General features: G+C 47.9%; 1 protein-coding gene across 2 annotated transcripts; it reads right to left on the bottom strand.

The window, feature by feature from the left end:
• Positions 1–3138: 3138 nt before the first annotated feature.
• POLD3 (DNA polymerase delta 3, accessory subunit) lies at positions 3139–26519 on the bottom strand. Of its 2 annotated transcripts, none has more exons than XM_015649847.3 (12): positions 26415–26519; positions 25370–25425; positions 24743–24845; positions 22052–22091; positions 20461–20593; positions 17412–17667; positions 16091–16163; positions 13598–13760; positions 12229–12341; positions 8399–8496; positions 8244–8325; positions 3139–4732 (listed from the first exon to the last, which is right to left on the bottom strand). In XM_015649847.3, the coding sequence occupies exons 1-12, from the start codon at positions 26511–26513 to the stop codon at positions 4527–4529; spliced, it is 1422 nt and encodes a 473-aa protein (XP_015505333.1). In that variant the 5' UTR covers positions 26514–26519; the 3' UTR covers positions 3139–4526. The 2 variants fall into 2 exon arrangements, with proteins under 2 accessions (XP_015505333.1, XP_015505419.1); XM_015649933.3 differs by having other exon boundaries at positions 8399–8493.
• Between the last annotated feature and the right edge of the window lie 73 nt (positions 26520–26592).

Below are 26592 nucleotides of genomic sequence, written 5' to 3'. Positions count from 1 at the left end.
CACGGCACAGGGCGGTGTCCTCAGCGACACCCGCACGGTGACAGCGGGGACGGGGCTGAAAGGGCGCCCTGTGAGCCCCGCACAGCCGAGCTGGGGTTTTACAGCCCCGCAGGTCGGGCCGAGAACGTCCCGAACAAACAGCGGCTGTGTCTCGCTTTAACAGCCTCAGACAGCGGCAGCAGCGCCAGTTCTGATGGAGAAACTAATGAAACCTTCGAAATAGTTTGTACGGGAGTAGTGAAGTGAGAAAAAAACCCCAGAGCACTTGCTGCCAAGGAAAATACACTTACCTAGTAAAGCATGAGTAATAAGTGGCATTTTTTACAGTGTGAAGATATAACTTTTCATGAACATACCAAATAAGGCTCCGTGCGAAAAGTGGCCGGCCTTTCTAGTCGCTTTTTTTTTTCTTTCCTTCTCTTTCTTCCCTTTCTTTTCGTTCTCAAGGCACACGTGTGTTTTCCCCAGTGCCCCTTTTGCAGGAGCCTGTTTACGGGGCCGCCTTCACGCCACCCCCGGCGTGGCTCGGCTCGGGTTCCGTCGCCCTGAGATGAAATGAGAAGGGAATGGAAAAACAGGAGCTGCTGTTCTGCGAGACTTTCTATTTTTAAAAGGTTAAAAATATCTATTTTCAGACACCAGCCCAGGAAGCGCTGGGGTGAAGCGACGCGGCGGGACGGGAGGAATAAACAACGCCGGGACGTGCCGGGAGGCTGGGGAGCTGCGGCTCCGGGGATGCTCCTGGGGACGGGCACAGCGAGGGACAAGGAGCCGGGGATGAGGCCACAGGGAGATGAGGGATTTGCGTTAGGCTGCAGGGCTCCGTGCCAGGGGGCTGCTCAGCCCCGAGAGAGGATGCTCAGCTGAGATCACCAGGGGAAGGAGGTGCACATCCAAGGGGATGCCCGGCCCCAAGGCGGGATGTTCTGCTCCTGGGGATATGCTCAGTTTTTGGGGGTGATGCTTAGCACCCAGGCAGGATGGCTTATCTTCCCCAGCATCACAGCCCTGGTCCCCTCGTGGGATGGGATGTTTGGCTGCTGCACATGGATCCCACCCATTGTGGGAGGAAGGATGTGGAAAAGCCATCTCCAAAATCTCAGATGCCTTTCCACCGCTGGCTTTGCAGCTCCCTCCTCCTCTCTGCCCCTGGGTTGGCCCTGGCAGTGGCCGTGCCCTCGTGCTCATCCTTTGGCCCCACCTGGGCAGGAGCACCCGCACCTCATGCACACCACATTCCCCAGACAGGGAGAATCAGGCAGCGCTCCAGGCTGGGGCACAGTGGCTGGAATGCTGGAAAAGGTCCTGGGGGTGAGGGTGCCAGAGGCTGGACATGACCCCAGGTGGGCCCAGGTGAGCAAGAGGCCAAAGGCCCTGGGCTGTGCTGGGGCACCTCCAGTGAGGGGGGGCAGCTCTGGGACCCTCCTGACAAGAGAGACCTGCAGGGGCTGGAGCATGTCCAGGGCAGGGAACGGAGCTGGGGAAGGGGCTGGAGCCCCAGGAGAGGCTGAGGGAGCTGGGAAAGGGGCTCAGCCTGGAGAAAAGGAGGTTCAGGGGGCCCTTCTGGCTCTGCACAACTCCCTGCCAGGAGGGGACGGCCAGGGGGGAACAGGGACAGGAAGAGAGGGAATGGCCTCAGGCTGGGCCAGGGGAGGCTCAGGTTGGGCATCAGGAGGAATTCCTCCATGGAAAGGATGCTCAGGGAGGTTTGGAGTGCCCATCCCTGGAGGTGGCTCTCAGTGCTCTGTGCTGGGGACAGGGTGGGGGTCGGGCACAGCTGGGACTCGATGGCTTTCCCAAGGTACTGGACTCTGGTTCCGCGGTCCCCGCGCTGAGACACGGCCCCGGCAGGTCCCGCCGGCCCTCGGAATGGCTGAGCCTCGTTTTGCTTCCTTATAAGGCCCTTCTGCTCCCTGCTCCCGTGTCTGCGGCCGAGCTGGCATCGCCTGTCGGGAGAGCAAAACAATTCCAGCAGGCTGCCGGGACACCCTCCCTCCCACCCAGCCCGCCCATCGTGCTCGGATCCCCCCCTTAGCTCCGAACTGCCCGAGCGGGCGGGATTCTGCGAGCACGCCCTGCCCCGGGGGAAGGAGGGCTTTACCAACCAGCTCGCCTGTCACCCGAACAAGGGATGAGGCTTTTGCATCCCTCAGAGCAGCACTTCCAACCCCTTCCCAGGGGCTGCTGTCTCAGAAGCACCATGTCCAACAAGAGCCCAGTGCAACAGCTCTAGCATGGAGCGCCTGACAGTGCAACTCCTCAGTGCACCTGGAAAACGAGGATGGAGATTCCTCTGCCTGAAATAAGGTTGTTAGGGAGGAAAGAAACACTATTAACTGCACTTCATTGAATGAACCTCTCCCACTGCCTCTTCTGAGGCTCCTCCGAGGGTGTAAATGTGGTGGGAAGGGAGATACAGGGGGAAGAGGTAGAGCAGATCCCCCTGGGATCTGGATCTCCAGCTATAAATGACACATGCACAGGTATAAAGACCTCTGCATCTCCAGGAGAAGCCTTTAGACCCTGAGCTGCACCAGTACCAAGTCCTAAGGCAGGAGATGTGCTCCATGGACATTTTTTCCCCTCCAGCCCCTGGGTACCCAAGGAGTGACTCCCACCCCCAGGAGAACCTTCTCCCTCTCTCCAGCCCCAGTTCCTTGCTCCAGGCACCACCTGGGGACACTCCAACCTTGGCCAAGAGGGCATCCAGGGACCTGAAGCCCCCCTGGGGCTGGCAGCCCATGGAGTGCGGGAGTGAGGAGTATGAGATCATGATTTTTGGAAGTCTGAAGTTCTCCCAGGTCCTGCTCCTGCAGACATTAAGTCATTTTCCTGAGGAAGTGCTGTATGACGTCGATCTGGTTACAGGAGTCGGGGTGGAGCCGGGAGCTCCAGCGAGACCACGGCAGAGGTGAGGAGCAGGAGAACCAGCACACCCCGTCCTGTCCCTCTGCCACAGGAATGATGCTCTGGGGATCCAAATTCAGTACAAATCCTGGTACTTTGAGGCTTCAGATGCCCTAAAACATTCAGTTGAAAGCTTCCAGCCCTGGTTTTGATGGAAGAAATCTTTATCCACTTCAACAGAGAAATGCCTTTGACTTCCACGCAGTCAAATATCACAACAACCCTTGGAAATCAGGATTTGACACATATTTAATGAATAAGGAAGAATGAAAAAAAAATAAAAAAAATCCATGTTTAATGTGATTTGTTACTGTCACCTTTAAAAATACCCCCTCAACTCTACCAAGAACAACAGAACCACTACAGCAGGGTGGGTTTTTCTCTCAACAGTTAAACTTCCTTCATTAAACCAGAATATGGTTGTTCATTCTCTTCCCAGGCCACAGCACAGGCACAAACCCAGTGATGCTGCTGGTGTGCAGCAGCTCCTCTCAACCAACTACTGACGACACCAGCCCCTATCTGGGAGCACTCACCAGCCTGTAAAAGAGGTAAAAATCTTTTACATCTGTCTGTCAGCCTCAGAGCTGAGCGGGAGGCCCAGACCAACAGCTCCTTTCTGGTTAACAGGATTGGTGTGCTTTATTCCCCTCCCATAACAGGCTCCTCAGGACCATGTGCTGTGTGACACACCTCCTCCAGCAGGCAGATGATGAGATGTCCAAGGAAAAACTCTTCTCTTGTCTGGTTCATGCCTGTAAAAAAACCCTTTAGGCAACCCAAAACCTATGAACCCCGCAATGCAGCGCGCCCTGTTCCTGGTACCCACCTGGTGTTATCAGCAGTGCCCTCTAATCACCCTTCCCTCTGACTCACTGTCCTCCAAGGATAAAGATCCACTTCTTTCCCAATAACAGCAAAGCCTTCCCCCAATAACTTCAGAGCCAATTGGGTGGGAAGCCTCAAGGATGTTTTTGTAAAGACAGAACACCAACAGTGTCCCAGTCTATAATTAGGCATCTGAGCAAGTTAAGAGGATATGTTCAAGGAAGAAAAGAGTAAGAGAATTTCATATGCACTGCTTTGTCCAAAAAAAGATTATGAAAGGCAGAGCAAAAACTATTTACCAGTCTTAGGGGGGAAATGAAGTACACTTCATTCAGCTAAAGCTGAAGCAGATGTTCAGTATTTCTGTCTGTGCCTGAAGACCTGCTGCATTACAGCTTCTACCCAATGTGAACATCTGGATCAGCCTGAAGAGTTGAGGGTGTACAAAGAGGGGAGGAAAACTCCACAATTCCTCTCCTAACTTAGCACCAAAAATACAATTTCACGTGAACAGATTTAACAGTCTTTCAAGACCTCCTCTAAATGTTGCTTTTAGCTGGCAGTTCCCACACCGCTTAGTGAAGATGACTGAAATTATGGCAGTAACAAATAAAAACTTTTCTCTGATACAAAATCTAGTCCAGAGGGCTTCCTTACACAGTAAGCAGGACACCTTGCGTAACCAGGGGTTGCATGTTGGCCTCCACAAGCAGCAGCAGCTTGCAGACAGCCACACAAAAAAAGGGAGCAACACTCCCAAGCCGCCAAGGGCACCGGGAGATAGACCCAGTTCATTTCTTCTGGAAAAAGCCCATGATGGAGACCTGTTTGTTGGCTCTGTTGGCAGGAGCTGCCCCTTTCTTCAGGTTCTTCCTTTCTTCCTTTGGCTCTCTCTTTGTGAGCAGCACAGGCTGTTTGTGTGGAGCTGGTGCCTTGGGCTTGGGGAATTCATCCTCGCTGTCCGTGCAGGATTCGCTCTCGTAAACCTTCTCAGTCACTGGTGGGAAGAAGAGGGAAGGGAGCAGAGGATGATGATGGTTAAGCCATCTTTCCCATTGCAGCCTTCCCATTGCACTCCTGGAAAGGAACGTTTTGGGTTCAAGGGGCACATGTCAGACACAGGAATTAAGTCCATTGCTCAAGGTTAAGCAGTAGGAAATGGCCTCAAGTTGTGCCAAGGGAGCTTTAGGTTGGGTATTAGGGAAAATTCCTTCCCTAAAAGGGCTGTCCAGCCCTGGCACAGCTGCCCAGGGCAGTGGTGGAGTCCTCATCCCTGCAGGGATTTAAAAGCCGTGCAGTGGGGCACTTGGGGACGTGAGCCAGTGCTGCCCTGGCAGTGCTGGGGGAACAGCTGGAGTCAATGGCCTTAGAGGGCTTTTCCAACCAGAGCGATCCTCAGATTCTAATTCATATGGCAAAGGCTGACAAGCAGCCATCAGAAAGTGATGAGTCTGAAGGAGATCAGAATCAGTGGTTTAGCATTAGACAATGGAACGTCTACGTTATGGCTAAACTCCACCATTCTGACTTGGTCTGATTTCCACATGGGCCAAAGCAACCAGATTGTCCAGAAATCCAGGCAAGACAACCTAGAGACATCCCCAAGCTGCCCTCACCAGCACATTGAACAGTCAGGAAAGAGCAAAGCAGACGTTGCTCATCTCAAGGGGCACAAACCCTTTGGGGCAGCTTCTTTCCACAGAGGTGGCCAAGCAGGGCAAACATAAAGAAATCCTTTATAAAAAATCATCCCAAAGCCGTGTCTGCAGCCAGGGACTCTGCCTGAAGGGGATTGCCAGCTCACTGCTGTCAGCGTCCGGCGATGGAAAGCCCAGGGATATAAAACAACGCTCACGGAAATGACACTGGAGCCAGCTCCACTGATGAAAGCAACCGTCAGACCCCAGTACATGTTGTTATATCAGCTTTCCCAGCAGTGCTCTGGGATTCTTCTAGTAAGCCATTTTTCTTTAGCGACTGTATTCTTTTAAACAGATGTCTTAACTTCCCTTCTTCTGGGAAACTGGCTTTCACTTGTATTAATGCATCAAGTTAAATAAGGTTTCCTACGTCACCAGAGACTGGGAAGAGGAATGCTATGAAATCCTCCTGGGCAGCACTAGCAGAACCTCAAGCAGGGACTGCAAACCAAGCAATTTCCCTTCAGAGGCAACAGGCTTTTCAGGATGCAGCATCCACAGACCACTGGGTGAACTCAAAAACCTTATCCTGCTGTCAGCCCTGTCAGGAACCACTGGGAACCCCCAAAGCATGCAGTTAACCCCCTCCAATTGCAGTAACACAGCTTAGATCAACTTTCTTTGGCTGCAATCTCAGCTGAACTTCAGAAGTCTGGATTTGCAGTACCTATGGGTACACAGGTTACTGATGCCCCACTCCCAGCCAGACTCACTAAATCAGAGTGGATGAAATGATGGGAGCTCTAAAATGCTGTAACACACATTTCCCTCCAATGCACAATCTCCAAGCCCACATGAGCCCTTTGAAGCTTAGAAAGTGCAAGGTAGAAACACACAGACTTAAACCTCAATAATTCACCTTTACTGGAGCCTAAGAGCAGGCCCTCAATCCATGGATTTCTCTTGATGCCTAGGAATGTGTCTTGTCCTTAACTCCACACACACTTTAATTGCTCAGTTTCCCTCAGGGCTAGTCCCTAAATTACTTTTGCTTTTTGACACTAATTCCTTGCTGTTGCAGCTATTGTGAAAACCATCACTTATAATTGTGGAGAAATATAAAGTACAGCCTCATACCAGGATATGTTAGGATATGTTAGGATTTAACATCTCTTAAAACCTAGTGTTGGTTTAAAAACAAAACAACAGCAGGAGAGGGGGGAAAAAAATCCTGTATTTCAAAGAATAACTAAAATTTACATTAGCCTGGGAGATTTGCAAGTTATTTAGCCTTTGAATTATTAGGCCTGTGCATGGAAAGGGTGGGGAATGGAAGGGAGAAGAGAAACTGGACAATAACCAGACAGCAAGTCCTGCACAACAGGCTGGAGGATTTGTAGTAGAGCAAACAGCATCTCCTCCCCACCCAGTTCCTCAGTATCCCAGCTCCATCCCTCTCTCCATCCCACAGGATCTGTCTCCCAAGGGCACAACAAGGCCTTGCACTCCCTTTTCATAAATGCATATAAACTGTAAAGCTGGGAGTCTGGATTTTCCAAGGGACTACTTCACCCCCTGTGGGAGTGAAGGGCAGAGAAAGAAAGGCAAAATTCCCAGGTGAACCTGGAGGAGATATTCCTGAAGTTTGGATGCAGAGTTTGTACAACTCAACTCCCCATCTAAAGCTATTTTGTTCCATTTTCCTTCCAAGTGTTTTAATGGCTCTATCTGGGATGGGAGAGCAAAACACCCCATAAGGTAACCAGCCAAAACTGTTGGTAACTGTGCAAGGCCAATTCTTGGACAAGAATGCAGTACTTGGGATCTCAGTCCCAGTGCAGCCAGCTGCTGAGTGCTACAGCTTTGTGTTTCTTTAAAGGAGTTAAGAGGAAACAGAAAATGCAGCTCTGCAGACAGGTGCAAACAGACACAAGCTGAGTCTGGGCCAGGCAGCTCCGGAACTGGGCCAGGAATGCCCGAGGCTCTCCATGCCCAGCACCACGACAGACCTGTACAACAGCACCACATCCTCCCCAGCACCAGCTGAGCTCCACTGGCATCTCCTCAGCCCAGTCAGGCTACAGAATGAAAGCATCCCATACAACGGAGCTGACACAGCATTACAAAGAACACATTCCACACTCTTAAGTGTTTAGAGCCTCAAAAAAAACCCCCAAAACCCACATTAACATAATCTGAACATTTGCATCTCTACTTCAGTCAGGACAAGGAGGAAACAAAGACAGTGGTGTTACACAGCTTTCTCCAGGTCACAGGAGGAAGCAGAGTCCAGCTAGGATGGAATTCAAAGCCTCTGGCTCTCGGGACCTCTGTAGGGACTCTGTTGCCTTCTGAAAGCAGTCACGCTTATCAGAAACAAAAACCCTATGAAGTATTTAAGCCCCAATTTATTCCCTTTTTATCTGGGATACTGTAAATTCCTTTAACATATAATCAAGTTCTGCACAGCTCTGGATTTATCCTCAAAAGAAAAAAAAAAACAAAACCCAACAAAGTTATCTCAGCCAGAATTTATCCCAAACCCTAAACCCCTTTCTCTACCATATTTAAAACCTTGCAGCTTTGGAGATGAGATTAAATGAAGGTGGTAATCACGATGGCAGGAAGAAAGGGAAAAGAACTGAAGGAAAATCAGTGAATAATCAAAAAGGGCAAGGATTCAGCTACAGCTCTGACTCCCTACCCAGGCCTTCACCAGAGGCACAGTTACCTCAGTCTGGGAGCAAGGAGTTCCAAGTGGGATAACTAAGTGATTTTGTGAACCTCTTTCAAAGCCTGGGAGAGGCTGGCCTGTTAAATTGGCCAATAAAGTGAGCTGCAGTGAGTGTAGGGCACAGCCAGTCTTACCCATGCAGCCTTCCTCCTCATCAATAAACATCTTGGATTTCAGTACACGCTTCCGCTTCCTCTTCCTCCCTGCAGCTGACACCTGGAGGACATTGCAGCATAGTGAGAAATCAGGAGTTCATTTCTGGCAGCTAATCACCCTAATCTGCTCTCACCTCCATGGATGCAGGCTCCAGTTCAGTTTTCAGAGCAGGTACAGGTGGTGGAGAAGGAGCTCTCTCTTCCTCGGGTGTGGGAGACAGTGGGACATCTGCTGGGAAGAAGAACACCTTGATGGTACACGGGTGTAACGCTACACACTGAGGTTCCTGAAAGAAGGAGAGTGGGATGGATGGGATGGGATGGGATGGGATTGGGGATGGGATGGGAGAAGTGTACTGGGGATTTTTGGTAAGACAAAAAAAGCAGTTCCACCAAGGGAAACTTTAAAACCAGGCACAGGAACTGGCAGGTTTTAGCTATACACTTCACTTACTTGTTAAAGAGAGTGACTCTGATTTACTTAGAAATTAAAAGAAGCGGGGTGTAGTAAAACAGTTGTTGCTTCACTGGTGGCGTTACACATCCCAAACAATCCATGTTATTAACATAACCCAAGAACAAAGTGCAATACACTATCACACATCCTAGAAGATCATTAAGGGACATCTCAAACTTTAATTTGAAAAAAAACCCAAAAACAAAACCAAAAAAAATCCCACAAAAATCCAAACCACTGCAAAAAACTAAGCTTATTCTCTCGCTGTTTCATCTCCTTGCTCTCCTCTGGGTTCAACAGACTCCAGTCAATGCCAGGACCGATCAAAGCAGTCAAGGACACCCTCACACATTTGTACGGCGCAAAGTGAGCTCTGGAGCCTCTACCAGCAACGTCAAAGTGAGACAAGCAGGGCTTTAGACCAACGAGCAAGGCAGGGTCACCCTCCCGTGGGGCTGGCAGGGGGACAGAGCTCCAGGAGCTCCAAGTGAGAAACGCAAGCCCTGGGATGTAGGGGAGCAAACGCTCCTATTGCTTCAGCAGGACACGGATGTGTCTGGGGCCGGGCCGGCTCCTGCTCGCAGCCCTGCTGGCAGCCGGGATCCGGAGCTGTCCCGGGGGATTAGGTCAGCGAGGAGTTACTGCCCTGCCGGGAGCGCGGCCAGCTGACCTCCGCAGGTTACCCAGGGCTCGGGCGCGGCTGCCAGGGAGAAATGGCATTCCTCGGCCTCCCGGCTGCCGAGAGCGAGGCACGGGAATGCAAAGAGGGTGGGAAAACGCGCCTGGGCTTTCTCCTTGCTGCGGAGGGCTGGGGCCGGCAGCGCCGCAGGACAGAGCCAGACGGGCTCTGCTCCCAGCTGCAGGCGCTGGGGCGGCCGAGGGGCTGCAAGTGTTTATCCCAACATTCTGTTTATCCCAGCCTCACGGCAACCCCGGGCTGAGGCCTCCAGAGACTGCCCAGCACCAAACCTGCGCTACCCCTGCCCAGCCTGGCCTCAGCCCTCTGAAAATATCTTCAGGAGAGGACAAGCTAAGAGGGCTGAAAGCCAGCCTGGTGAAAAGCCTCTGCCGTGCTCAAGCAGAGGCTGCTGAAGGCATTGTGAGTGTGCCAGCTCCACTAGATTCCTTGGGGGAAATTCAGGCTTTTTTCAGCTTCCTTCAAAGAATTTCCCCAGCTTTTGGCAGGCAGAAGGGACCTTCTCCCCACGTCAGAGTGTTCAGAAGTACTATCAAGCTCTTTTATTACTTTATTATCCTCTTGTAGCCAACACAGCCCTCTGACATGTGATAACTCCTGAGTCAACCACTAGCTGCTGCCCACAGTTTGCTCAACAGCAACAGCTGCATGAAATGGATACAAGTTGGGCAACTGGATGGACCAAAGATGTAAATCCTGGCTTTGTTCGGTTTGCTCTGACCCTGCCTGGAAAAACTGTGAGAAGCTTTAGCGCTTCTGCTGTGGCTCTCCAAAACCCACGGAGTTTGTAGGTCACAGTGCCACTGAAATCACCCTCCAAAGTGGCTGTAAAACACTTGTCAACACTGCCAAACGCTGCTTGTGTTGGTACAGCTGAAGCTGCCAAACCTCCTGTCCTCTGTGGGCGCATTTGTGGAGTTTATCCTGGCACTGGAAGCAAAACAACCCACAGTGACTAAGGAACCCTCATACCAATATAACTTTTTAATGAAAAATCATTTAAATGGAGAGGATTGTGCCTTATGCCCTCTCTGTATTTCCAGTGTGGTACAATGTGCTGATGCTGGTGTAAGGAGAGCTTATTTAGAGCTACTTTTAGTACATCAAGAGCAGACTAATACAGAACTAGGCAGGAGACCTGGCCTGACAAGGAATTGCCCATAAGTGCTTCACATCAGCCATGCAGGCTGAGTTTCACACCCACAAAACCTTCCTAAGTGTGCCTGTCACTCCAGGCCCCATTTTGCTCACTGATGCTGTTGATTTAAGTTGCCCCTGCTCTCTGCAGAAACCTGTTTCCAACCTTTCCAAGAGTAGATGCTCTTGAAGTCCAGCTGCAGTGTATATACATATATATATATATATTGTTTTTTTCATCCAACTCACAGTCTTCTACTTCAATACAAAATATAATATTACCAGTTTGGTAATTAATTAGAAATATTCCAAACAACTCAAATATATCTTCATTCATCTGGTTGGATTTAAAAGGGCAAGCAGCAGGACCAAAGGCAACCAAACTCTACCAGCAAGGATGGGCTGATTTCAAAACTCTCTCCTCAGAGCTAAACAACCTCAGCTTGTCAGTAGGGGATGATGAGGAAATGGAAAAACAAACATTTAAAGAAATAAATACAAAAGAGTGTGGGCATATATGTGTGTGTATATATATATTTTATAGCCAAACAAGGAGCTTCATACTGGAATGTGACAGAATTAAGGCTGATCATGAAGAACAGCTTCTTGAGAGATTTATCATCCTGTGGAAAAGTCTAAGAAGTGATACATACCTGATGACAAAGAGCATTTGAAATTATGTGGGCAGCAGGGAAACTATGAAAACAGGCCCAGAGGTGGCATGGATACTGCAAAGATACCAACAGCAGCCACCTCTCCCTGGCACTGCAGATTTTCCTCATGTCCTGGCTGGTGCCCATGTGTCAGCCACACTAAATGAGGAATCAGCTCTGGCTCTCCTGAGGGACTGCACCTCCTCACCAGTACACCCCATTTCCTGTTTCACCTTCTTTTACTGGAGCTCTACACCAAACTGGTGGTTTCAATTACTCATCCGTAAGGATCCCCAAGTTCCTTTCCAGAGCAGCTTGCTGGATGACTGTTCCATTCAGCATGTACTCCCAAGCTCAAATCCAATTTATTTCCCAGTTATCTATATTGAATGGCATTTGTCACCTCAGTTATCCAAATTCTTTGGGATCCAGGCCTGCTGTTCCTCATTATAAACCCAAATCTTGCAATGTTCTGGGCACCCCACTCCTATCACAGCCACCGAGGAGACGCAGAGTCGCATCGGATACGGCTCAACTGCTTTGCCTCCAACTTCCCCATCATCTCCCTTCTTTTTGGATGTCTTGCTTCCAACACTGTGTTCCAAACCCTTTCTATGGACAAACAGAAGAAAGATACTAAAAATGACCCTGTGAGGAGAGGGAGGCCATTTGTGTTTCCTCCCCACACAAACCCTATGGCTCTGGAAGGCGCACTATCTTTCACAAGAGATTTGGGAACCTCCTTCCCACACACCAGTGGCACTGGCAGCACACTCAGTGAGGAGACAGCCACTTCTGAGCCAAGCTAAAACGAAGACTGAATCTTTGTTTTGAGACATCTCAACCCTATGCCCAAGTGCTTGCAGCACAAAGATAACTGGAAAGCCCAGGCTACAGCCATTTCCATGGCCTTTAGTCCTTCAAACTATTCCCTCAATCACTGACCAACAGATTTGGAGAGTAATGTTTTGGAAATCAGACCCCTGACCCACATGCCTGATTGTTTACAGATCTTGTTACCTTCTTCATCACTGCTGTCAGACTGAAGTTGTTTGATTCTCTTCCTCTTTTTCTTGACACTTTCGGGATCTCTTTCGTCCTCGTCGTCTGACCTATCTGCTCTCTTCATTTTACTGCCACAAAAATGAAAGGGGAAAAAGAAAAGGGAGTGAACACCCATTATCTCCCATGTGTGCATGAAAGCATCACGTGCATTTGGACGAGCACATTCCTCATGGAAGGAAATCAAATGCCTCTTAAAAACATGAGCATTGCATACTCTGCACTCACTACCCGAGCATAGGTGCATGAGCATTTCCAGGCCTCTCATCCCTCCCCGTATCCAGCTGTCCAGAACAAGGAGGATTTCTTTAGCCCCTCTGCATTTCAGCCCAGTACCTCACCTCGCTTGGCCACAGCAGCCTGGCAAGAGCGTGTTTCTGATCTTGTCTCTTTAGCTCAGGCTCCCAATGTCCCCAAAAGCATCACTCAGAAGCTCTTTTGACAGACTGCTTGCCACTGACTGACTATGAGGTAGTGTCTCAGAATCCTGGAGCCATTTTTAAAGACTACTGGAAAAATAAAAGAGCTTCTTTCTTTTTAATGTTGGCGAGACATGTCAGACGAACAAGCCTGGAGGCTAAAGGCCCACGTATCCTCAAAGAGCTGGGACAGCCCAAGTGGCCTTCCCAACTCCACGCTGCCAACACCTCCAGGCCCTTGGCTTCTTGGACAAGGCTATCAATGAGACAAGCAGTTAGTGCTAACTGTGATGGTGGGCTGGGTGGTGTGCTTACCTATTCAGTTAGAAATGGATGGAGACCACCAATTAATTACTCATAGGCCACCAGAGAGCCATCAGACTGTAGCGATTCTTTGTCGGTTTGGGTTGGATTAAACACAAAGGGCTGAACTTAAAATTAACTTGGAGCCTCAGCCCAAAGTAAACCAGTGGCATTGAAAGCAGCCGTACATGAGCTATGGAGATCAACAAGCACAACTTTGTGCTGCAAGTTGTGTACATACAAGCCTGGGAATATCCCACCTTCCCTGCAGGACAGGTGCTCCTGCCAGCCCTCCCCAAGCTGCCTGCGGGGTCTCTCCCCTGGCTGCTCACAGTGGGAGGTTGTCTCATGGAAAGTCATCCCTTCCCACTGAGGACAACCTGGGCCGTGTCCCGTCCCCTATGCAATGGCACCAACGGCCCTGAGGCACCTACAGCAGCAAATGGAAAAGGAACACCAGGAAAAAATCCTGAGAGATAATTTTAGTCATGTTTAACACAATTTAGTAGATGGAAACAGGAGGTGAGCCAGCATTGTATGACCAGCCAGCTCCATGCAGGCTGTCCCCACACAGGTTCACAGGGACCCTGAAAGGCACGACCCACCTTTTCTTGTCCTTTTGCTGAATTCTAGCAGACTCTGTTTTCTTCCCAGGTTTCTCTGCTGCAGTATTAGGAGATGACTCTGGTTCTGCTACAGCAACTGAAGGCTTCACTGCTTCTTTCTCCTCCTTTGGCTGCTCAGGCACAGAGTTGGCTTTGAGTTTATCTGTGAATAAACCATTCAAAAAGAACAAACACTGGGCATTCAGTCTGAATGACAACTTACAACACAGCTGGCTGGCTCTGTGCACCAAGAATACAGACAACACTACCCATCATGTATTTAGGGATCTAGATTGGCCAAGCTGCAACAGACATGGGAGAAAGAAGGGCATGCTTAAATTTCCAGGTGATTTTCCATGTTTCTGCTGTTCCTGATCTCAGGCCATGTGTTCTGCAGCAGTTAAAACTCTGTGGAAGAGGACTGGGAGGCACTGGCAGGAGATCATCCGTGGGATCATGTTGGAGTCAGAGGTACAGAGAGTGTGCCCTTATCTCTGATATCTGGCTCTGACATCCAAGAAAGCACTGAATTTCATATAACATCCTGAAAACAACTGTTAAAGTTAAATAGAAAAGCTAGGAATGTAAGTGTGTAAATTAGAAAGTTTTCTTAAGTCACTGTGTGAAAAAGTTAAAGTAGCTTAGAGAACAGAAGACAAGATGGAGGATTTAAGGTGTTGTCTCTTGTCCTTCTTTCTTCATCTTCTTCTTCTAGAGGTTTCTGGGTAGTAGTAGGTGATTGGATAGAAGATGCTGCAGTGCAGCACTCAGGTGTTGGGTCATTAAGAAAAATAATTTACTTGGCATCTGTTAACTGGGTAAATGGACATATAAAAGACCTTGAAGAAGATCTTTGTTAGCCATTCTGTGCCTCTCTATCTTAGTGCACATAGCTCCTTGTACCTTGTATACATGGAATGCTGATAAGAGAAGAATAAACAACCAAGACCAAACAAGAGAAAACTGCCTCCCTCTCACCAATTTCAGTTCAAGGAGAGAAAGAACCCAACCATGAGTGTCCTATAGAGACAGGGTCAGAGGCTGCTGGCAGGGCCACAACGTCATGCCAATGCCGTTCTGGGAGTTCTGGGAAAACAGGCTGCTTGCTTCCCTGGGCAAGGGCAAACAGCACTGGAATGACAGCTCTCTTATTTATGATCAACAGCAGAAAGCCCAAGGACCCCACTGTTGTTAACTCAGGGCTTTCTGGCAATGGTGGAACCTTTGATGCACGTAGGGAATAAATCTTACTCCTGGAATCCCAGCCTCTCTTCCATACACATAATCATTTCCAGTTCTGCTCAGCTTGCTCCTCACGAGTTTCCTCCATGTGACAGGACTCAGCAGAGAAGAGAGCCCCTTTGGAAATGATGGAAATGCATCCACAGAGCCTCCCCCATCACTACTGGGTCATGGGGAATGTCACTTTGGATTTTCAGCACATCAGCTTTGGTCTACGGCTCTTCTCAGACCTGTAGAATTTACTCTAGTTAACTGCAGTGACTGTCCTTAGGCTGAGAGCGTCCTCAGCTCTCTCAGTCTCACCAAAACAGGGACTCAAAGAGTCCCAGCAGGGCTGTGCCTTCTCTGCTCGGTGCTGGAAGTGTCCCTTGCAAACTTTGACAGATGTCTGTTAGAAAGTGAACTTTGCTGTTTACTCTCTTCCAAAACTCTTTGAAACCTCTCGTACTCACTGCTATAAGGGAATCTTTGAAGAAGGTCCCACAGTCCTTTTCCAATATTCCAGTATTTAAAAGCTTCAGCATAGTTTCTTTAGACTTGGATAATTCAGACTGCAGAGGCCATCTAGTCCAAGGCACCTAGTCTAAACCTCTGCTCAAAGAGAAAGGCCACCCCTCATTTTTATTCTCCATTTATCAGTCCTTCAGTTTTTAAGAAAGAAATTAACCCTAAAACTAATGATGGGCTCCTCAGTGCTGTGTGATGAAAAGCAAGCACCATTAACATACCCTGCAAAACAGGTTTTGGCAAACATCTCACCAATAGCTGATCTTCCAGCCAGGAGAACTCACTTTAAATCAGATTTCTTCTGCACTAAAAATCCTTCCTGGGTTAGTCTGCTCAAATATGTCATTTTAATTGATCTCCCTCCAGCAAGCTTTTTGTCTGAAAAATTCCACTGAAAACTCTTAATTTCTGCTTTAAAAGCTGTGTGCAAAAACATTAACCCCTTTGAGTGCAAAAGAGCAGAAGAAAGTATGGAAAACTATAAGGAAAAAGGGGATATAAAGAAAATCCAGTGTGGAGGAAGAGCTCTGCTCCTTTCTGTATGCCTCCCATCACGGCTCTAGTACAAAACACTTGATTCTACTGAATATTTTTTAATTTCTACCCAGCTTGAATAAAATACAATTAAAAAAAAATATAAGAGACTTCAAATAATCCTCAGATTTGGGGTTTTGTTTGTTTGTTTTTAACTACAACAGGCTGTTCCCTGACTATGCTGGCCTCTGGAAACAGAAGAGCACTTACTCATAGCAGCTTTTCCAAAGAAGTTGTTCATGATGTTGTTCTTAATTGGTGGCTTGCTGCTTGCTGCAGACACCTGGAAGCAAAGAGAGGAATAAGCACAGGAATTGCTCCCGGCCCTCAAGATGCACAGCTCTGCTTCTGGACAAGCAAAATAAAGTGTTCCCACTGCCTTAGATTTCAGTAGATTTAGCAAATTCTCTGTTTTGGAGAATCTGAAGATACTCACTAGGCACCATGTGCATCAAAGGGGCCAGAGTAAGTTACTAAAGACTCCTTAGCCAGGCCTTCAGATCTGACTGGGGCACGTTCCCATCTGATGGCTGACAGTGTTACTGAAATAAGTGCTGGGGACGAGGGTCAGCTCCCAGGAGCTAACTGTTCTTTTTGCAAGCCATCTCAACTGAGATGTCAGCTCAACTCACAGCAGCTGACAGAGGAAAGAACAGAGACTGGCCGAACCAGGAAGGCTTCTTCCTGCTCCTCTGGCACCTAGGCTGTTTGCAAGGAAACATCACTGCTCTGTTGCACCACTGCAACCACCAAAGTGAGAAATCACACCCACACCCACCCACCCACACCACCTAGGAAAGTGCAGCCTTCTAATCCAACTTATTTTCATGCAAATAAAAGGCAACCAGACACTTAAGTTCCCAAAAGATGCACACTTCACCAGTTCTAAACTTCCTTTAAAAACCAGAAAAAGGAACCGAAGCGTACTCAGTTGTTATAAAAAGGCCAAGCCATCCACAGGGAGTGTTACCATTTTAACACCCATTTTTCTGGCCACATTGCTTTAAAAACAATTATACTAATTAAAATGAAAGCATAATCCTGTCCTGGAAAAACAGCAGTCCAGAAGATAAACAATTTAGTCTTGCACAGGTCAAGCTCTGAAACTTCCCTCACCGACCAAGTTTAAACACCTTGATACTTTTAAGACCTGGGTTTCTCACGTTTCACTTACTGCTCAAAACAAATCCTTTTAAGCACAATGGAGAGAGCAAGATCCTCAGCTGGTATGTATATTGGGATAGAAGAAGACAACGGAACAATTGTCTCCATACAGCAGCTATGCCGGAGAACCGGCTCTTTGGGGAACGCCAAAGTTATGGCAAAAACACTTTTGTGGAGAGATTGAGAGCGTGGCACGAGGTGGTTTTGCCCCAGGAGACTGCACACAGTTAAACACTTACAAAGGATCACTGAGCACTCCCAGTGGGACGTGGGCTTAGCAGGAGAAGCGGTGCAGGGGTGGCTGAGGTCACCGAGGGGGCGTGCGAGCGGATAAAGCCACGGACCCGGGGGGTCTGAGGTAACTTACACCTGGGGCCTCCTTGGCCTCTGCTTTGGCCTCCTTCGGTGTGCTCTGGGGTTTGGCCGCTGCTTTGGCCGCAAACATGCCCATGATCCCTCTGTGCTGCTGCGGGGGGTGCTTGGCAGCCGGGGGCCCGTGGCCATTGACCACGCCGGCAGCATCGGGATCCCTCTGGCCCTGGGCGCTCTGCGCGGGCGCCGGCGCTCGGGGAGCGTCAGGCGGCATCCTGGGCACAGCGGCAGCACAGCTGATGGCACTGAACCTGTGTGATGGAGTGAAAAATCCCATTAGCCTTTTCAGCTCTGCTGCCTGCACCTTGCCCTCCCCCCTCCTGGAGCACCGCTGCTCCTCCGGCCCGCGTTCTCCTGTTATGGAAAAAGGAGCAATTTAATGTGTGCATGGGACAAGAAAGAAAGGCTGGCACAGAGCAAGAGACCTCTGATGAAAAGATCAGCTGAACCTGTCAGCAAGAGCCACAGCATTCGCATGTTAAACGAGCTGTGTGGCTTTCCTGGGGGGAAAAGGGCCTGCTCCACACTCAGGCTGGACAGGCAGCAGGCTGCATTTTATTCCTAAACGGGTTACGCTCTCTAAAGCCTGTGGCAGAGGTTGTATGGCTGTGTGAGGATCTAAAACCTTCACAGCTTTCTGATGCTCTGACAAAGCCCACAGCTGCTGCAACAAGCAGCCACACTGGGCCAGGTAAGCAAATCTCAGCTGAAAGTGAACAATTGAAATGGCTCAGAAAACATCCGTGACATTGCGATTTAACTATACAAAGTCATTTCCATGTAATCCCCGAGACTAAGAAGCAGCTTGGCTTATAACGGTCTGAAACTTGATTGTTTGGGGATGTGGAGATACAAGAACTAAATGATGTGATCGCAGTTACAGCACAACTCACTGACAGGCAGGAATAGCAGCTCCCAAAAATAGCTGAACTCTGCTCCCCACTGTGCAAATCACAGGCGACGCTTTCCACATTTCCCATAGAAATGCCACAAAAGAGCCCAGACTCACGCCTCCCGGCCCACTGAATTACACAGCATATTTTTATTTGCCTAAGAAATAAAGCAGCCTTCTGCCAGTTTGTTTCTGTGCCTCAGCATTAACTGCTCACGTGCACAGTCCGCTCCTACTCCCATCAGGATCTGTATTAACAAAACAACACCATCTCCACAGCATTCCGAGGCTGCAGCAGCAACCTCTTGACATTCAAACCTTTAAAGGAAGGAAAGCAGACACTGAAGAAAAATAATCTTGCTCTCCTTTATACTTTCAATCTGTTTTTAACATGGTTAATACAGCTCTCAGAGCAGCTTGAGCTCCTACTCTAAACACCACCAACACTCCAATATATAATATTGTCACAAATAATATTGTCAACAGTTGCGTTGACTGTGCCCAGCTAAACTTCCCACATTCCAAGTCAGCTTGCCTTGATGCTGCTGTGTGACTGTAACTTTATGGGCTCAACCCAAAATTCACTAAATAATCACTGAAAAAATAGGCAATACTTGGAGTATGCTCTGCAAACAAGGAGCTGCTTCTGCTTGGGAAGCTGGCAATTGCAGCAGGCATTAAACCCAGACATTGGTATTAGTTTGTACATCTAACCATGCACTGTCTTCAGGCAAAGCAGGTCCCGTAGAAACACAGAAGAGAATAAAGATCCTTGTCCTGGAGCTGTGAAATATCTGGACAGACAGGGAGGTTCTGTTTGCTACAAACCTCACATAATTAAACCTCTGGCTTTTGCAGGTCCTGCAGGAATCTTTTCCCAAGTGTCAAAGACTCTCCATGCAGATGGCAAGAGAGAGGGAATGTGATCAATTTGTATTTACTTCAGCCAGGTCACAAACGAAGAAGGTGCAATTCTTCTTAGTTTGCTTGGGAAATCCTGCTTCAAAACTGGATTTACACACAGACTTCAGAGATAAGAGCTTGGATTATCTAAACCTTCAGGATGTTTAAATCCCAAAGGATACAAGTATCCCTAAGGCACAAGTATCACCACACTGGGGTGCCTAAGAGTAAACAGAAAGGAAGAAAACAAACTGTGGCTGCAGTTGCCTTCCTAAGAGAAAACAGAAGGCAACTACAGCCACACCCAGGGCACGTGGCTCCACTGAGGAGGGATTATCCAGCACCTTCCAGGGCATCCACACTCATGCCCCAAACACACAGCTTCTATTTTCTCTGCCACTCTCTGGTCAACACTTTGGATACAACCACGTTTCTCCTTTCAAATTCTATACTCTTCCTATGACACGCCCTTAAGGCATCCCCCTTTAAACCAGATTGGTCATGGCACTGTGCATCCCCATGACTTCAAGCTGAAGCTGTCGTGGTGGGAACGACACACAAATTAAAAGCTGCAGCTGCCAGGCGCTGCTCAGGAGAGAGACAGTGACTCCTGGAGACTGCAGTCCCTCCCAGTTCTTCTCCAGCTCCACCATGAAGGACACTCGTGCTGCCTGGACTGTTTTGTGTGCTTCTCCTACGTCTCAGGGACCACAACCTATTCTGAACTCCTGTGAAACCACACAGATCAAAGCCCAACTCCTGGAGAAGGAGTTCCTCTGAGACATCTCCAGAGAAGTAGATGAGTCCAGAAGATGAAAACACAGTTTCATAAAACAGAAAGCAAACTCCTGCAAATGCTTTGCTAAGCACATCATTCATGGTTTTATCAGCCTGTTTCGATTTTCTCTTCCTGTCTGGCTGAGAACTGGATTAAAATGGTCATGATTAAGTGTGGCCTGGAAAAGAGAAATGTTTCCAGCCATCAGACAAGCAAGGTCTGGGTTAGGGTTAGGGTTAGGGTTAGGGAACAGTCAGACTGGAACAGTCTCCTTGCTGGAGTAAGGACCAAGTGAACCAACTGTGAGCTCAGTTTAAAAACCATCACACAATGTGCTCTTTGGGCCCTGGTCTGGCAGGATTTTGAGGATATCTTTTTCTTGCTTTCTAAAAATCCAGGCCTATCTAGTAAGCACTGAAGCGCAACACCAGTCTGGAAGTGCCTTGGAAGGGAAAGGGAGCCTGGACTCACTTGCTGCAGTGCTGCAGGTTTGTTTTGACGATGTCGTAGTCGGTGTTGTAGAGGGGGGAGCTGTCCTTGAGCAGGGCCTTCTGAATGCTGTACACGTGCACACTGGCAATTGTGGACAGCTTAGACTTCATTGCTGAGGAAAAAGAGGGGAAAAAAAGCTCTCTGTTAGCACACCCTTTAGGATGCAGAAAGACTGACAGACTACTTGACAGCAAAACTTGAATATAAAGAAGTCTAACCACACCTTCTCCCATCGCTCACTCACTGATGAAGAACTCAAGGTAACAAACTCCACAAGCCTGTCATGTTTTCCACTACACACTCTTGGTTCCTGCTCAACTGACTTACGAGTGATCTCTCTGTGTTTACCTTCAGAGCACCCAGTGTTTGGGATCCAGAGTATCTGAGTGAGTACCTAAAGCTAAGGCAGAAGGTAGCTGGTCATTGCTCTCTGCCACTGGGGCTGTGTCCAGCTCCACAGTGTCACCCCCACCAGTCTGCTGGAATCAAAACTTTATCTTTCCTATGCTACTTAGACTGCAACCCCCGCTGAGACAAGGGTTGGTTTTTAGGAATTCTTTGTTCATTGCTTATATTGTTCTTTCCACAGAGTCCTGGTCTGAGGCTGAGCTTCTAGGCACTGTAAAAATACACACAGTAATCATTTCTTGGGGCCAGTCCTAGACTATGCAGCCCTATTCCCATCAAAAATCTCAGCCTCTTCCAAATATAAGTCATACCTTTGGCCTGCCTTCTAATACAAAAACCATGAGCAACCCTTTCCTCCACAGCAAACACAGGAGTGTTACGCAGCACACATAACTCAACAAACATGACAGAGTAGTTGCACTGCCTGACAATCTCCTACCCCGAGGAAAACAGCCTGAGCTAGAAATCTGCTTCAGATTTCCAACAACGCAAGCCTTTCAAACAAAGTGAGGTCATTAGCACAGATCCTTAAGGTCACAAATACCACAGTGTGTTCTCAAGTGCCAAAGACGTTATTTGGAAGTGATGAAGAGCCCAAAGCTGTGTTTCAGTTCTGTGTGTAAGATTTCATCAGCAGGACCAGAGCTGGGAAGACGGTGAGACAATGGACAGTGCAGGGAGCAGTGTCGCAATGGGGTTTTTTTCACCTTTCACTCACAAAATTGAGGTAAATGTCCCATAAGAACGTTTTAACACCCACTGGACTTGGAACAATGACTGCAATTGCATTGAACCAATAACCAGAATTACCAGTTTCAGCATTCTTGGGGGCCTGAAGGCTCACAATTGTTGTGAGACACTGTGGTGCATTGTTGTCTCCCTGCTGTCAGTAGCAGGGAGGTGGAAAAGAATCACTGAATCACTGACAAAATGTACAGAATTAAAAAAAAAAAAAATTAGGCTCAAATCACAAGCCTGAAGGTATTCAGCTGTTGGCTCAGATACTCCAAATTCTGAGAAACAGCTGGTACAAAAAGTACACACCTGACCCCGAGAGCCTGGCTGGGCATTTATGTGCAGATGGCAAGTTCTGAGCTTTGCTCATTTTGCTGTTCTTTCAAAGCAAAAAGTTAAAGCCACACGACTTTCCCGGTCTGCTTACCTTCGAGTTTATCCTCCCTCACTACTGCAACCTTGTGGCACTGGAAAAACAGAAACACAATCTTAAAATCTTGTATTTTCAGTTATTAAATAAGAAAGTCTAATGATTATTGTAGCACAGAACACTGCCAACGCCTTTGAACACTCATCACTTTCTAAAGCCCTGTCATCCTACTTTCCAGTTGCACAGATATCCCTGAAGAAAGCCTCTATCCTCTGCCACTCCTGACTCTGGGAGATGAGACACAGATGAAACAGAGCCCCAAGAGTGGTGCAGCAGAAGCAAAGCAAGTGGGCAGGTGCTGGAGCCCTGCCCCAGGAGCCCCTGGACTGCCCGGGCACGTGAACGCGGCTGTCTGTAGCCCACACACGGCACCAGGGAAGCAAAACACCACAAAAAATGAGGCATTAATTTAAAAACCAGGAATGAGTGTTTCTGGAAATGTGCTCTCTGGCTAGTCTTCAAGGCCTATACCTGCTCCAGGACATTTAATAGGCTATGGGTAATATTGGGAGGCTCCAGAGAGACAGACTGAAAACCCCACCACTAATTCTGTATTAAACAGATATCATGGACCTGGTCAGAAATCAGGGAAAATCCTGTTAAATTCAGGCTCTAAACATGACACTGCCTGCACAACTTTAATTAAATATGTCCCATTATACAGAACTAATGCAATAAATAATTACCTTCCATTTCAGGCAGATTTGGAGATTAAAAGACAATATTCCATCTGTGTGAAACAGTTTATTATTCAGGAGAACAAATAAAAAGTTAGTGTTTTTTTCCAATCTACAAATAAAAGCCAGGACACCTTGAGATTTACTACTCCTAAAAGAAGACCAGATCATATTGTAATAGATACTTGTGTATTTAAAAACACTTGGTGGAATGTCAAAAGCATTTAGTGTTTGGTTCTTAAATTTGTCTGTGGGAAAAGGGGAACAGACACTGAATTTCCCATTTTCTTTTAAAATCCTCTGGGGTATCTGCTTGAAGTTTTAGATGACATTCCTGAAAATCTGACAAGCAGCAATGAGGAAATATAAATTAATTAAGCAGGAATTCCTTTGCTTAATAAGCTGAAGAACTTTAAATATAAAATACTGTAAATTAGTTTATGTTTCTTCTGTTTACCAGGATTAAAAATTTGCTTTAATTAGGCAGCAAAAGAGCAAGTGGCAAGAAAACAAAGGCAGGTAGGATAAACAAAGATTTGCAGTCTGGGCCCTCAGTGTAAAAAGCAGCAAGGAAACAGCGTGCAGTGTCAAGGAGCAGCATTGGAGAGGGATTTGCATCCCTTCCCTTCAGGAGGGCTGCAGCTGGATCCACAGCATTCCGGCTACACCTACTGCCAGCAGGCAGCAGTGCAGGGCTCCTGCAGCTCTCCCTGCCTGTGCCAAGGGATCAGAACTACTTGAACTTTAAAGTCCTTCCTAACCCAAACCAGCCAGTGATAATGTAATCTTATTTTAAAATTACACAAGCTGCTAAGACAGAGTTACAAAATAATTATTTGTTCCTATGTCAGAAGTCACCTGTTTGTTTCAAATACATTAAATATAACAGTACTGGTTGACAATCCCTTGGCCAGTTTTACTGAGCCAAGGGACTCGTTATTTCCAAAAGAAATGAGGGAAAAACCTGTTAAGCTTGGGCTATAAATCTGACACTACTCATGCAACTTTAAATACATATATTCCATCACACAGAACTAATGCAATAAATAATACCCTTCCAATTCAGGCAGATTTGGAGAGTGACAGCATATTTCATGCATATGAACCAGTTTATTGTTTAGGAGAAAAAAAAAAAAAAGGTTTGTTGTTTTTTTTTTCCCCAAACTACAAATGAAAGCCAGGACACCTTGAGATTTTCTATTCCTAAAAGAAGACTGGATCATATTGCAATATATATTTGTGTATTTAAAAACCCTTAGTGGGATGTCAAAGGCATTTAGTGTTTGGTTCTTAAATTTGTGGGCAAAGGGGAGCAGATATTGAATTTTCTCATCTTCTTTTAAACACCTCTGGGGTATCTGCCTGAAGTTTTAGTTGATATTCCTGAAAATCTGACAAGCTTAATGCATTAAGCAGCAATTCCTTTGCTTAATAAGCAGAAGCACTTTAAATATAAAATACTGTTAATAAACTAATGTTTCTTTTGTTTACCAGGATTAGAAAGGTGGTTTAATTAACAATACAACTTCAAAACTGTTCAAGACAAACTTCAACTGTATGTTTGCTGTTCTATTTGCTATTATTCCATGCTACATGAGTTCCAGGCTCCCTCCAAACACCCCTCAGACACTTCCATGCCACAGCAGATCCTGGGACGTGGATCAGCTCATCTCAGAAAGGCCCCTCCACAAGGCTTTGTAATCTTTGCTGCCCAACAAGAGCAGAGGATGAGATGAGGGGTAGTGGGATCTGAGTTGATCAGTTGAGAACCCTGGTGGGTTATTCAGCGCTGTGTTCCCAAAGCATGACCAGCTGATCTTCCCTGCCCTCTGTGTGCACGCTGGGACAGACACTGACCTTTTTTCTGTCCCTGTCCAGAAGCCCTAGCACACTGCAGCTCCTGCTGCAAAAAGAGCCCCAGCTCAGCTTTTGGCCCCATGATCACAAGACAAAGCATAAGAGTCACCACAACAAAGGGCTCACAGACACCTGTGAGAAGTGAAACACTCACAATGTGGCCATTCTGGAGGAGGTTTCCTGCTACTAGGTAGGTGACGTGGAGCTGAGCTCCTGAGTTCTCCTTCCGTTTCCTCTCCACATAATCATAGAGCATTCTGCACAAAAGAAACCAGTGTTAGCCACCAGAAAGGAAAGAGCCTGCAGCCCCCCTCCCACGGAGCCCACGCTGGAAACCAAGAGGAAAGTCTGCCTGATGTGGACACTTGTCACACAAGCACAGCTGTTTTCCCCAGGATTAATTTAATCTTTCCGAGACCCTTGCTCCTCTGTCACTGTGAAGAACCCCAGTGCAACAACTACAGAAACCAAAGGGTAAATACATTTAATAGTGGGTCTCACAGCCCCTGGGCAGCTTGTTCCAAAGCCTCCTCTCCAGAAAGGCATTTCTGAAGCCCCTGAGAGAGGAACTGGAGACTTTTTGGTGCCATCATTGCCCAGCAAGCCTGGCACACAGCCAGGCACACAGAGTAACACAATTGGCTGTGCCTGAGAAGACAGGCAGGGTTTTTAAATATTTCCAGAGGAATCATTTTAATATGCTCGCTATGATGATGGAAACAGGAATTAACATGGAATTAACAGGAGTTAACCAGGCTCTGGGGGATGCAGTGACACCTACTGTTTAGCCAGGTTGACGTGGACACCCAGGGTGTAGCTCAGCCATTTGTATGTCACCTGGAAAAGGGAAAAAACCCAACAAACCATTTCAAGAAGAAAACCTCGACCTCTCAGTTTGATAAATCTCCCACCTTGGGCTTGTTGGTCAATCGAATTCTTTAGACAGCCCCCTTCTTTCCAAGAAACCCACAGCAAAAGTGAGAGCAGGTGGACACCCGTGCTTCAGTGAGTGCACTGAATTCCTGAGACCTGTCCCAAAAGCTGGGGAGGGAACTTCTGCCCCTCTCCTGTCCCGGGGACACGGGGATCTCCAGCTATACCAGAATGCAGGGTCTCAGGGCTGGAATCCCAGCCCTGCTCTGCCTTGCTGTGTCATTTTGACCAGGTACACCTTTGACACCGGTTCCTCCTCCTGCTCTGCCCTTTTAAACCAAGCCCCAGGCTCTGGGCTGAAAACACAGCTTTCAGTTGAATTGTTTGTCTAGATTTTTCTTGGAGTAAGCTACAAACCCACAGGCTGCTCTTGTTTACATTGTCAGACAAGTTGTGCCAACTTTGCTGCACCATTTTCTATGCAAAGCCCATTTTATTTTATTTTATTTTATTTTATTTTATTTTATTTTATTTATTTTATTTTATTTTTTCCAAATAAAATTTCGAAATAAAACTGGAAAGGAACAGACCCACGCAGAAAGCCATCAGCTTTCTGAACTGCCTTCAAAACAATTAAGGAAGGGGGAAAGAGAGGAGGAAGAGAGGGGAGAGGGAAGAAGGAAACGGGGAGGAAGAGGAAGGAGGAAGGAAAAAGGAGGAAGATGGGAAAAAGAGGAAGAAAAGGGGAAGAAGAGAAGGGAGAAGGTCGGTAAAGAGGGGAGAAGGAGACGGAAAGGGGAAGGAGAGAGGAGAGAGTAGGAAAGAGGGCAGCAGAAGACAGAGGGCAGGAAAGGAGGAAGGAGCGGAAGGAGAAGGAGGAGAGGGCAGGGAAGGAAGGGAGTAGAAGGAGGAGAAGGGAGGGGGAGGGAAGGAGAAGGCGCCGCGGGACTCACGACGCGGTTGTGGTCGGTGACGAACTCGTCGATGTTCTCCAGGTACAGCTCGTCCGCCATGGCCGCGCCGGGCCCGCGCTTCCCGCGCGCCCCCGCCATGGCAACGGCCCCGCCGGCGACGGCGGCCGCGCGGGGACACGGGGCAGAGCGCGAAGGGCGGACGGGCGGCAGGCCCGGC

The sequence above is a fragment of the Parus major genome, chromosome 1, assembly GCF_001522545.3.
Source record: "Parus major isolate Abel chromosome 1, Parus_major1.1, whole genome shotgun sequence".
In the NCBI taxonomy this organism is placed as follows: Eukaryota; Metazoa; Chordata; class Aves; order Passeriformes; family Paridae; genus Parus; species Parus major.
This window is presented reverse-complemented; position numbering and strand designations above follow the sequence as displayed.